This window comes from Eurosta solidaginis, chromosome 4, assembly GCF_040869045.1.
Source record: "Eurosta solidaginis isolate ZX-2024a chromosome 4, ASM4086904v1, whole genome shotgun sequence".
Lineage (NCBI taxonomy): Eukaryota > Metazoa > Arthropoda > Insecta > Diptera > Tephritidae > Eurosta > Eurosta solidaginis.
Window position 1 is genome coordinate 13,861,401 of NC_090322.1, and position 12,842 is coordinate 13,874,242.

The window sequence follows — 12,842 nt, forward strand, 5'->3', positions numbered from 1 at the left end:
ATTGTTATGAGAAATTTTTTCTTTATTGAAAAAATTATTAAATTATTATTGTTATGCCTTGAGCTCGATTTAAACCCGCGATCTTACAAATCAGTAGGCCGATATAACAACAACAAAAAATAATTAAAAAATATATTTATACTTTAGTTTGTTAATGTAAATTTCATATTTAAATCTAATTTTTTATTTAATTTTTTTAATTTTCGATACTTAACTTTTATTAGTTTTAAATATTTTTTACTTTTCAAATTAATTTTTTTTTTTAATTTTGGTTCTTATTCTTTCATAGTTTTATATATTTTATACTATTTAATTTATATCTTCTGTTTAAAAAATTTTTTTTTCTTTTAAGTTTAATAATTTTTTATATAGTTTCTACTTTTTCGTTGTTTTCTTTTTTGCATATTATATTTCCCAGATTGCCATTTGTTTATTTACTTTTTTATAAATAATTTTTTCTTTTTTAAACATGTTTATTCCTTTAATTCTAATACTTTATTACTTATTTTAACTTAAATTTCAATTTTACAAAATTTTCATTTAACCTGTTTCTTAATGTTCTTAAAATTTTTTTTATTTCCTTTATTTTCATTTAAATTAAATATTTTGATTAATCGTTCAATTAGTTAAAGTTAAATTTTTCTTATTTTTAGAATTTTACAGTATTTGTTTTTTTATTATACAATTTTTTTTTTTAGTTTTTATTCCAAAAATTTTTCCGAATTTTATTTTTCATAATACATTTATTTGCTTTTGTTTACAATTTTTTCTTTTATTATTATTTTATATTTTTTAAGTTATTATTTAAACTTGAATTTTTATAAATTTAAAATTTTTATAATTTATTTTTATCTATTAATTTTAAATTTCTTCATTATTAAAAGTTGTTGCTTAATTTTTATTTTTAACAGTTTTTGCAGTCTTCATGTTTTTTTTATTTTTTCGTTATTTATCTTTAAATTATTAATATTTCAATAAATCCTGGATTCTTAGTTGTAAATTTTCCTATTTTTGGTAATTATTTTATTTTTATTCTCTTACTAAAATTATTAAGAAGCATTTTTTAATTTTGCTTAAATTTATTTAATAATTTTATTGTAACTTTTATTATTTTTGTTCTTTCAAATGCCATATTGTTTATATAATCTTTTAATTGTGTTTGTTTTAATTTCTTTTACTTTTTTTATTTTAAACTTTCTATTCACTGTTTGAAGTTCTTTTACAATTTCTATTTGAAATAATTTTGGAAAATATAAAATTTATTAAATTTTCAAGTAATTTTTGTTTATTTTCTACGACTTTTTTTACTAATTTGTTTGATTATTATTATAAATATGTTTTTTATTTAAGTTAACAGTTTTTATTAAATTAGAATTTTTTTTATTATTTGGACTTAAATTTTATAAATTTTTATCAATTTTTTTTTAAATTCTACAATAACGAACAAAACTGCAAACCTTTTATTTGTTACTGTTTGGTTTTTTGCATCAAATACATCCAAGTCGTTGGAAAAAATCAATATCAGATCGAAATTAACATTTCAATAAAAATTTACTTTTTAGTTTAGTTTTATGTAATATATTTAAATGAAAAAATATATAATGTCTACACAAACTGAAAATATTCGAAAAATTTTAATAAATTGAGAATGAGAAAGTTTAAATAATACATTCCATTAAATCAATGATTGCATAAGATGTAAAATTTAATCAATAAATTTACGTAACATAAATTCGTAAATAAATAAAATCAATTGAATCAATAAGTGAAATTAAAAATTTGCAACTGTCGTGCAAATTGGTGTTTTATGTAATGTAAACACAATTACATATATGTACTTTTGTATGTAAGCAGCAGACAAATAAACACCGATGCACATAACTACATGTGAAAACAAATAAAAAGTCAACCAAAATTCCCAACATCAATTGACCTACCAGACAACTAAATTTAAAAATATATTACTTACATAAAAACAAAAAAAAATTTGAGAAAGAAGGCAGTAGGAAAAAATGAAATAAAATAAAATAAAATAAAATAGAATAAGTCAACAAATGATATCTATCGACAATTGTATTTAGAGTAACTGAATTCAGTGTGCATTTAATTAAATAAATAAATATATGAATATTAAAAAATACAAAAATTAACAGCTTCATATCAATGAATAGAACAAAACCAAGATGAAAGGTAAGAGATAAGGAAAATACAAAAAAAATATTATGAAAATATATATAACTTATAGAGCACGTGATATCACTTGTACATCATGTGATAACATCGTACGCCAATGATGTAATGGAATATTATTTCAAATATCTAGGTAAGATAGTGCAATAACATAAGTAAGCAGAGAAAAAAATAAGAACGAGATGGGCATCACATGGTGGTCAAATTTGTTACTCATGTGATGTCAAAAAGAGTATGCAAAGTGAGTGATAAGGAAAATATGTTCATATATAATAAATCAATTTAGTATCGCGTGTTGACAAGATATGGCAAAGAAACGATGTGATTCGTTGTTAATTGCTGTATATATAATGCCTGTGACTGAATATGAAAAACTGCAGCAAACTAAATAGCGCAGAATGTAAACACTGTCCATCATGTGATGTTTTGATCAGAAGTTTATATTATGTAAGGTGAGTTGCATGATGTGCTGTGTGCAATTAGCATCGAAAGTGAACACAGCTTATCATACGATGATTTGGTATGGTATCCGTAAGATATGATGCTGTTATCACGATGAGTTGTTTATATGCACTGATTTGATTTTATATGTAAAATGGAAAAGAACAAAAATTCAGAAAATTGAATACTGCGCATAATGTGATTTTTTGGTAAGGAGTTCATATGATGTAATGTTGACATCACAAATTTGAGGTAATTAGCGTCGAATCTGAACACTGCTTATCATATGACATCTTGGCATTGAGACTGGAAGATGCGATATTGGTATCATAATGAACGGTTTTTACGAACTAATATGATTCTAAACGAAACCATGCGATATTTTCGTAATTAGATCATATGAAGTAATGTTGATATATGATGTACTGTTGCTACGTTGGGAAGTAAGTAACTTCGAAAGTGTTTTCTGCCCATTTCATCATGATTTCACAAGGATCCTAAGATATGATGGTGGTATCACCATGGGCTTTTTGTTTGTAGGATGTGGAGCTATTTTATGCATGAAACTAGAGAAAACTACACATAATGTAATATTTTTTTTGGAAGATGACATGATTCGTTGGTAGCGTAATGCAGAAAGCAAAGTCGAAAGTGAAGACTGCTCATGTGTCGATATTATATCATGTGTTATTGGGTTGAACTGGCCGGTCAATGAAGACCTCATATTAGCTGAATGTGTCATTGTGATAACGTGTGATGTACTGTGATGAGATTTTACACGAAGGGTTGCACAAAAGCTGTAATAAGTAATGTTGCAAATAAACACTGCTGACCATGTGATGTGTTTGTTAGAAGATCGTATGATGCGATGTGACTTTATATGCATGAAAAATTTACGTTAGATAATTAGGAAAATGGTAGCTACCAGCTAAATTGGTGAGAATAAGACAATTTGCCGGCTAAGACATCACTTTATACTCTGATGTGCTGAAAAGACAATATGAAGTTATCATATGTCACATCATCACATGAAGTTATGATGTGTCGGTTACTTAATCATGTGATGATATTGGAATCATGACAACCTCCTCATATGATGTGATGTTTTTTTAAATGAACATTTGCACAAAGGCTGTTATAAGTAAGTCTGAAAATAAACACTGCTTATCATGTGATGTTTTGATTAGGAGATCGTATGATGTGATGCTACTTTACATACGTGAAAAATTTGCATAAATTATGAAAATGGTAAATACCAGCGATATGAAGTCAGTCAAGGAGACCATAAGAAGTTATGGCATATTGCGATGCTGTGCCATAAAATGACTCAATATATATTAGCGTGTTTGAGTCGCATACTAGAGCTTCCTAAGTGTAAGGCCACATGTGACCATGCTACAAAATTGATTTCTTATTTAAAATACTGCTTCTTATCATCATGCAATGTTGATTTTCAGTTCACACTTCTACCGAAATTTACTCTTATTACTTTCATCTGCCTTATCTTAGTAATTACATAGTAAGCATATGCATATGTAGTTAGTTGTTATGTATTTCTACGTAACAAGTCAACTAGACAGATATAAATATTTGAATGGCAAAGCAAGAAATAACTTTGCGTTTTTTGTTGTGAGAATAATGCTGGCTCATTCAATTTTTTTTTCGTTTTTTACATTTACATATTCATATGTTTATGTGTACGTAATAAATGAGTTTCATTTAGATGCTTATTAACATAAGTACAATGAGTTAACGCGCTAACTTTGCATTGATATTGTTGCATGTAGTAATGAGTGTGCAACTTTCAGCTGAAACAATGAACTTTCTTTCTCGTTAGCTTTCTTCTCCTTCATAATCAACCCTAATATGGACGAAGTGACCCACCCTAATATTCATGCATTTTTATGATTGTATATATTTACGAAAAATATATTTCGCATATTTACAACTTATATACAAAAAACTTACAAATAATTTTCTTTCATTTGTTTATCAGTCGCATCTATTGACTTCTAATAAAATTGAATGTCGCTCGCTTATCTCATAATGGCTGTTTTGCGCAGGCCATTAGGTCAAAGAGAGACTTTGTTTAATTTTAAATTAAATTGAACTAAATTTGTTTTCAGCTCAATTCGTACATCGTTTCTAATATGTCTCATTACTTAAAGAGAATAGTTGTTCACAATTTATAAATTAAATTACGTAATATAAAAAAGTGAATCAATGGACAAAAAGCGAATGATGTGATGCATGGATATATTTTTGAAAAGGCACGAATATAATGAAACAATAAATTATGTTTTTTTTTTTTATTTTTATTTAAGCCAGGAAATCTGCGCCCTATATCCACGGCATTATGTCCTCACGCAAACAGTCTATATGTTTAGTTATTGATAATGGAGAGAAAATACAAAATTTGTACAGATAGATGGTTACTAGTACATGTTTGTGAAATTCATTTCCTCATCAGCTAACTTGTCGAGTGCTGAGTTTTGAACTCGTGTACGTTTTTCTTAAACTTTTGTCTTTTTTGTTGCTATTCTTTTTGTTCCGAAAAGTATTCTTTTTGAAACCCGCATACGGAGGCAGAGAAAGAAGACGACTCTCACTCCCCTGGAAGAACGAGGTAGGTTGGTGTTACCGAATAAGTAGTAAATAAGAGTCTTTTTATTCACACTTTGATACATAAGTATTACATGTCTTTAATACCAACTTATGAGGAATATTTTTCGGCGCGTTCATCAGAACTTGATCAGTGACATGGGATCTATATAGCAATGCACCTAAATGTTGGAAAGTGATTAATTATGTTGCAATTGCAGATATCTCTGAGTATGTTAGAGCTTTGAATTCCGACCATTAAGGTAATCGTATTCCATTTTCACTATTAAACAAACTAAAACACTTCCCCGTGATTTCAGAAGGGGTCAAAGAGCATCAATTCTATGGAAAAAAATAACATAACTCTTTTCGAAGTCTACAAAAGTTCTTCAGCGAAATCAGTGACAAAAAACTCGTAATTTCTTTTACGGCTGTTGGGCAGTGCGAACTAAATATGAAGAATCTGGTGGTTACAGTTCGCTTTCATTCAAGGCCAATCATAACTTTATAAAATGATAAATAACCCTTATCCCTCTTTAGTCTCTCTTGGTTCAGCAAAACCGCCAAGTCAATCTCGTTTTTTGTTTTTTTTTTTTTAATTTACTCGAACTAAGCACCTCCAGCTGATCACTACCGATTATAGTTTCCCATATCAACGCTGTCTTTGCTAACAACAAAATTAGTGTATGTGTAATCAATATAATAACTTGTAAGACCAACAGGTTTTTGCGTTGCTTTAACTTGATTCTCATTTCAGTATCTACTCAGTCAGTTGCCGGAATTTGTACGAGTTAGTTCATGCTATTATCAACGCAAAGTGAATTAAATTAATCTTAAAGTGAACTTCATCAAAAAATAAACACGTTAGGTAGTGCAAATTTTTCAATAAAATTAAAATAAAATAGTTTAACTAAAACGTATTGTAAAAGTGTAAATAGAAAACGCTCGAAACTATGCGTTTGAGAGCAAGTCACACACTTTTTGTGTGTACTGTGTTGTTGTTGTGTATGCTGCAGTGCGAATTTGCAGGTAAACAAAAGAAAAATATATCAAAAGGAAGACATTGAAAACACTAAAAAAACACAAAAAAGAAGTTGCGACATACCTATACTGTATGAACCAGTGATGGGCAAACTTAGAAAAACGAATTAAGTATTATATTTTGGTCTGAAAATAAGTCATCCTCGGCGTTGTCTTTCATTCTTTGCTTTTTTTTAAATAGAAGTATTTATACGATCGGTAGATCGGAGTACAAGAAACTTCACAGGCGTAATATTCGTTAGTTTTAAGCGTCCATGGAGAGAGATTTTCCAATGATGTGCTAACAAACGATTAACAGGTGCCACATTGATAACTTCGTCGGAAATTTTGACGTGAAAAATAAAATATTGCACTCCGATCTCAATATTTAGTTAACACCACAACAAATCTCAACAGCAACAACTAACAGTTATAGGCCGCGAAAAATTATGAGTCGGTCCGGTACATACAACGACTGCTGTGGGAAGCGACTAATCTCAATTCATATCCCTTCAATTAATTTAAAGAATTAGTTAGAGGCTTCTAAAAACTCTGAAGGACCTGCATCTATTCAATCTTGGTATTACTAGCCTACTGAAGCGAGTGCTGAAAGTTATAAATCTTGTTAACAACCGTCCCCGCTTCTCTGACAACAAGAGCCGATCCACGTCAAGCTAGGACGTCAGCCATAGCTCTGAATTAATGTAAATAGCTCGGAGCATAAATAAAAGCAACGCTATATCAATTTGTTTTGCTTATTACCTACTCTCCACAAAATGTAACCTAGTGCGATGTTATAATTAAGGGCATAATATCACAAGAAATTTTCTGACTATCTAAAAAAAAGTAACATGTAATGCAATTTTCAAACCGCTCACATATACGCCTCGCTGTAGGCCTACGACAGCACTGCGTTCAGAACTACAAGTTGATGTCACCCTATGACACCACGGGCATCATTTAGAAAGTAAGGCAAAAATGTTCAACACAAAGGAGCGTAACGAAATGAACTAATAGTTGTTGGTGAATTCCCACAAAATTTTGCATCCAAATGGAGAGCTGCTTGAAGTAGCCCCACCTCCTTTGCAAATAAGAAGACATCTCCGTAAACCTGACGAAGATATTGGCAATCTAAGAGCTCAGCGGTTTAATCTAGAAAAGCATGAGGATGCCTTAATCCTGTCCATAGCAAAGTCCCCAAACTCCTTTAAGTAGTTAGGTGGTGAATGCCGTCCAGGACGTACTTTTTTCAGAAAAAAGAAGCACACTTCATAGGCAGTCGATCTTCGCGCTGGCTCAACTTCGATTTGATTGCTGTGATAGGTTAAACTCTGCCCTATTCAGAATCATCCCCGCCATAAACAATGTATGTTCTGCATGCGACTTATGCCCACGTAACCAAAACCATATTTTCAATCGTGAGGTGGAATCAACGCCCCTAAGAGGAGCATACACATATGGTCCAACTCTCTTGAAACTGTCGATTTTTATGGACTCTAGCTTTTTTATTTCGATGAAAATACGTAAGTGGTCGCGTTTATTGTATGGGACCTAAAATTGGAAATTTCAAAAACAACTATTCAAGAAGATAGCCACTATATAACCGGAAAAACGAGCCAAATAAATATATACGTGGCCGGAAATGTTACAAACATTACTGCTCCTACTTCTTCACAGCCCAAATTGAACCTAACCCCAGCGGGTTAGGGGGTCAGAATATTCCCGCGGTAGGTATGCCTGTCGTAAGAGGCGACTAAAGTACCAGATTCAAGGGGCTGTGTAGCGCAACCCTTCAGGCTGCCAGCGCAATATATAGCTTCTCCAAACCCAATTGTCAACCTCACCTATCCGCGGCGAATCCTGTTTCAATAACAGACGAGGCTCTAGCGACCGCAAACTCCTCATGGAACTTGGGGGTGGGGAGGGAGGGGATGGCAAAGGACCATTACATCGATAACACTCCCCAAAGCCTTCGGGGAGCAACCTTATCGCTACAACAACAACAACAACAATCTAGCCATGCAAAATTAAATGTTGAGCCATTTATCGAGTTCAATATCTTCCCAACCATTTCTTGTATTGATAAAATAGGAGTGGTTACCATAACGTAGAAATACAACACAGATTTACTCTTTACAAAAACCCGTTTTTTCTTGGCTTAGTAGCCAATTAAGAAGTAAAGCCTGGCTAAGCACATATTAAAAAGAAGTTAAATATGGCTTTTCAAAGGTTCAAGTCTGGAAAACTAAAGTAAATGCTGCTATCCTAGTGTCGGTTCCGCCATACTGTTGTGACTGAGTCGTGAGTATGCTTCGCTCCTTTGTTGGGTGGAAAGCTCAAAGTTCGTAAATGAACTTATCACTTGGTACGATAATTGGAACTTAGACTTTTTAGTACTGCTCTGAACTAACACTGCGAAAATATGGAATTTTAATAGAAAAAAAAGAGTTTTAAAATTTCGAGCAGCACTTGCTATCCCGCCTTCATTTCTAGAAGCTGTCTTGCTCAACCAACTAAGTATATTTAAAAATTGGCCACAATTTGCCTACCACTGGTCTACAGCGATTCACATACAGTCTCTCCTACGATATACGGAAAACGACTGTTGAGTGAATGGGGTGTGAATAACTCGATTTTTTTCTTGTAAGTGAATCATACAAGTGATTGATATTGTTTTTTCAAAAGTATTTAAATCTACGAATGTAGTTTACCGTTCATATAAAAAAAATCTACTTTCTTTTCCAGCAAGCTATAAAACTGAGATCGAAATTACACCTGCACCGCCAGAAGATCAGACAACTAAAAAATCGGGCTGGTTTAGTCGACTGTGGGGCAGTGGCGACAAAACAACAACCACTACGACGCCCTCTCCACCACGTAATGTGGCACCTTCAACTCAAATATCAAACATACAGCCAAATGCTCCACGCGTGCAACCCAACGCTGTTGGCGCACAAAAGCCACCACCACTCACAATCAATCCACAAGCGCCACTAATGCCACTTGGCCCAAGACCCGAAACACCAATCTCATCACCATATGGTGCTAATGGTCAACAACCACCACAATGGCCACAACCGACGCCGCAGTTGTCAAGAGCTCACACCTCTTCCACACCAACAGCTATACGCCCAGAATCCGGCAGTTCACAAGCCAGCCATTCACTACCTGGTAGTCCTCAAATTAGTAGTCCGCATGCAGGCAGTCCACAAATACAACCACAACAACGTCCACAAGCAACTCCGACAGCTTCCAACTTCGGTAGTGGTGCCTTTGGGGCTGGTGCTAATGTGAATAGTTTTGGTAGTACGGGTGCTGCACAACCTAATCTACCTCCAGGTTTTGCGCCTTATAAACCACCAAAGTCACAGCCTTCTGGTTTGGATCTAAGTTATGGCGGTGGCGTGCGTCCACAAACTGCTGGTGCAGCACGTCCTGGCTTCGGATTGGCGAGTACAACAACGACACCGAAACCCAATACACCCGGTGTGCCCGGCAGTGCGATGGGTTTGGACATGCGTAATGGATTTGGTGTACCATCCATAAGCAGCACACCTCGTCCTTCTGCGGCTAAGGACGATTTTCCACCTTTGCCACCGCCGCGCCGCCCTTCCGGCGGCAATAAAGAGGACTTCCCCGCTATTCCTTCTCAACGTACACCCGGAAGTCCTACACCAGCTTCACCTTTGCGCCCATCTTCGCCTGGCGGAGCAGCACAACCAGTGCCACCTTTCGCTTGGGGCTCCTCAACACCTGCGGCGATACCAACACATCCAGGAAGTGGAAGTATTACACCAGGTGCTCCAACAACGCCTACTAAACCTGGCGGTCCTTCAGTTGGTGGCACTGGTGTTTCATTTGTCCCGCATGTGCCGGGTGCTTCAACTACGGCCAAACCAAGTTCAACTGGAAGTAATGGTGCGGGTGGTGCCAACTCACGTGCAAGTGATGATGAAATACGCGTTCTAACGGAGCAACTCTTTGCTAAGGAGCAGGGATTTCTGAATTTGATGCACGTTAACCCACAAGGAAAGACGAGATCTATTGATAGTACAGATGAGGCGCCTAAACCGTAAGTAGAATATAACAGAGAATTACATAAACTAACCAATCAATAAAGACTCAGAAATTTTTACGTTCTCCTATTTAGATTTTATCTTCTAGCTTTATTATGTGCACGTAGCATATATGTAATACTCCTATATTGCTAATAGAAAATGCTCGCAATGTGTTTTGGATGCGAAATCAAAGCAAGAGAGCCTATAAATGTTTGTGATTGTAGCAGCATAAGTGTGACAAGGAAAAACTTAAATTTTGGTACATTCGATTATTGAATACAAAAACAAAAACATGTAAACAGCAATATATCGGCACTCTGATGTTGGGGAATGTACTTAGCTTTTTGTAGCAATATAGAAGTATTACATATATGGCACGTAGGAATACCTAGACTAAACAAAAATAATACCAATAACAATTTTGCGCTAGAAACTTCAAGCAAACTTCAGACTGTATTGTAGTTCACCCACTCCCTGCTGGCTAAGATTTCCATGAACTGTGTTACTTTAGACCTTTCCTACCGAAGTTGCGATACCTATGTACCCACAAGGACAAATATGTGGATGAGACCTCTCTGAAGATATGTCGCCTTTGGAAATATCTGAAATACAATTAAGGTACAATACTAATGAAGCCAAGCTTCTATACACCGCGCGAGATATTCCGAAAGTCTTAAGGCCTCATGAACAAAACCAGAACAGGAAATGCTGTAGGGATACTCACTGTATCGATGCTCCCACAAAAGACACTCTTTCGTATAAGGGTTGACATTTGTAATCTGTCGTTATGTATTCCACTTCTGAATTCAGCCATACAGCTAACAGCGCTTCGAATTCAAATGTGAGGTTATTTAAAGGATTTTGCAAAAAATTCTTTAGAATTAGGCTATTTAATTTAAATGCTAATTACATACCTCTCGTCATTTTTCTTTTCAGTCTCTTTGAAGTTGAACCACGTGCTTTCGAAAATCCAACAGTAGCCAAAATGCGCGTACTATTAGATAACTACGAGGAAGACACTCTAACCAATGAGCATGTGACTGTCAATGAGCGTCGTGAAGAGAATGAATTCGTCGATGCAGTAATGGCTACGCCGATAATGCGACAAGCAATGCTGTTCCTGCAAAACAAAGGTGAGCCAAGAATTTCCATGAAGTTAGTATGGAAGAAAGAAGTGTACTTACGATTTTATTTTTCGCACGCTTAGGAATTGTAACACCCGATCCAAAAACGCATCGCGATCTCGTCAAAGAACTCTGGTTTACGCAATACTCACGTGGTCAGGGTCGCATTGGTAGTTCTGGTTTTGAGCATGTTTTCGTGCATGAAGTTAAAAATGGCACGCTAATCGGTCTGCACAATTGGGTATATTTTGCAGATGAGGAAAGAGCGGGACGCTTGGATTATAAGGGACATTTGAAGCAAATCGATTTAGGCAATGTGAGAGTGCCTTCATAATTTTTTTTTTTTGTTATTTACTTGTATTCATTCTTTAAATGTATTTCTTTTTTTGCTCTTTTGCAGAAAGCCAAAGTCCTTAAAGTGCGTTTCACCCACAATGGCGTCAATAAACCAGTGAATGGTGTTTTTGCTGGCACCTCACCGGAACTTGAGTTGGCTCTATATACAGTGTGCTTCCAGTTGCGTCCCGATAGCACTTGTCCCGTATCCTTGGGTAATCAACAGTTTGGTATCGTTACCTATACTTGGCGTTATCGTGGCAAGCATCTCATCGGTAGCGCTTTTCCTGAAATATGAATGGATACTTGTACATTTTTATTGCTGTGACAGTGTAATTATACTAAAAAATTCTCACCTTTTTATTTTATAAGAACTCGCTGGATATTGTAGTTTTACTAGAAAAAGTTAAATAAACGATGCCATGAAACTATTACCACATGCGTCGATGCGAAAATTAACGGAACTTTTGACAGCAACGAAGCTTGCTTAAATCAAAGCGGCGCGCTTGTTTGTACTGTTTTCTTTCGCATAAGCTTTAGGTGTGAAGTGAGAGTAATGCGGCAGTTACCCACCGACGTGTGCCGTAGGTACGGACGTTTGTCGTACGAAACACGTTTGACCGAACTTTCAAGCCCGTAGGAATCAATGTGTGCGTCTGTGTACATGTACATAACATATTTGTGTGTGTATTGTTTACAGATAAGCACTGTTGCCATTGACCATTTTACATGCATGCTTATGCAAACATCAACTTTTTCCAATTTAATTTTTGATGTTGTAAAAGACTGGAATTAATATTAAATAAATATAAATAGATTACATATTTATAATCTGCACTTTTACATAATTATTTCGAATTATTTTCACAATTTTTCAATTTTTAATCAGGTGTTCTTGCATAAAACTGCAAACGGTCAAAAATTAGCGCCCAAAAGTTTACTAGGCAACTCTGTCTAGTGAGATAGCGATCAGCTGACACGTTCTTACGGAAAAAATCAAAATTGTTTTGATTTCTACGTTCCGGGCTACGTACGTACGGGCGTTGCACGTCGGTGAGTTTTCGTTTACATT

General features: G+C 34.5%; 1 protein-coding gene across 1 annotated transcript; it reads left to right on the forward strand.

Moving 5' to 3' along the window:
* The first annotated feature begins 5,995 nt into the window (after positions 1-5,995).
* LOC137249088 (endoribonuclease CG2145) lies at positions 5,996-12,204 on the forward strand. The gene is made up of 5 exons (XM_067780264.1): positions 5,996-6,261; positions 8,998-10,324; positions 11,247-11,443; positions 11,518-11,750; positions 11,835-12,204. Exons 1-5 carry the CDS (start codon positions 6,186-6,188, stop codon positions 12,066-12,068), a joined length of 2,067 nt encoding a protein of 688 aa, XP_067636365.1. The 5' UTR covers positions 5,996-6,185; the 3' UTR covers positions 12,069-12,204.
* The last annotated feature ends 638 nt before the right edge of the window (positions 12,205-12,842 follow it).

What these genes read in the sequence shown, in the direction of transcription:
- LOC137249088 (XM_067780264.1), top strand. Translation starts at nt 6,186, where the DNA reads ATGCGTTTGAGAGCAAGTCACACACTTTTTGTGTGTACTGTGTTGTTG. An exon ending in GCTGCAGTGCGAATTTGCAG is followed by an intron (nt 6,262 to 8,997) that starts GTAAACAAAAGA and finishes TTTCTTTTCCAG; the next exon opens with CAAGCTATAAAACTGAGATC. An exon ending in GCTGTTCCTGCAAAACAAAG is followed by an intron (nt 11,444 to 11,517) that starts GTGAGCCAAGAA and finishes TCGCACGCTTAG; the next exon opens with GAATTGTAACACCCGATCCA.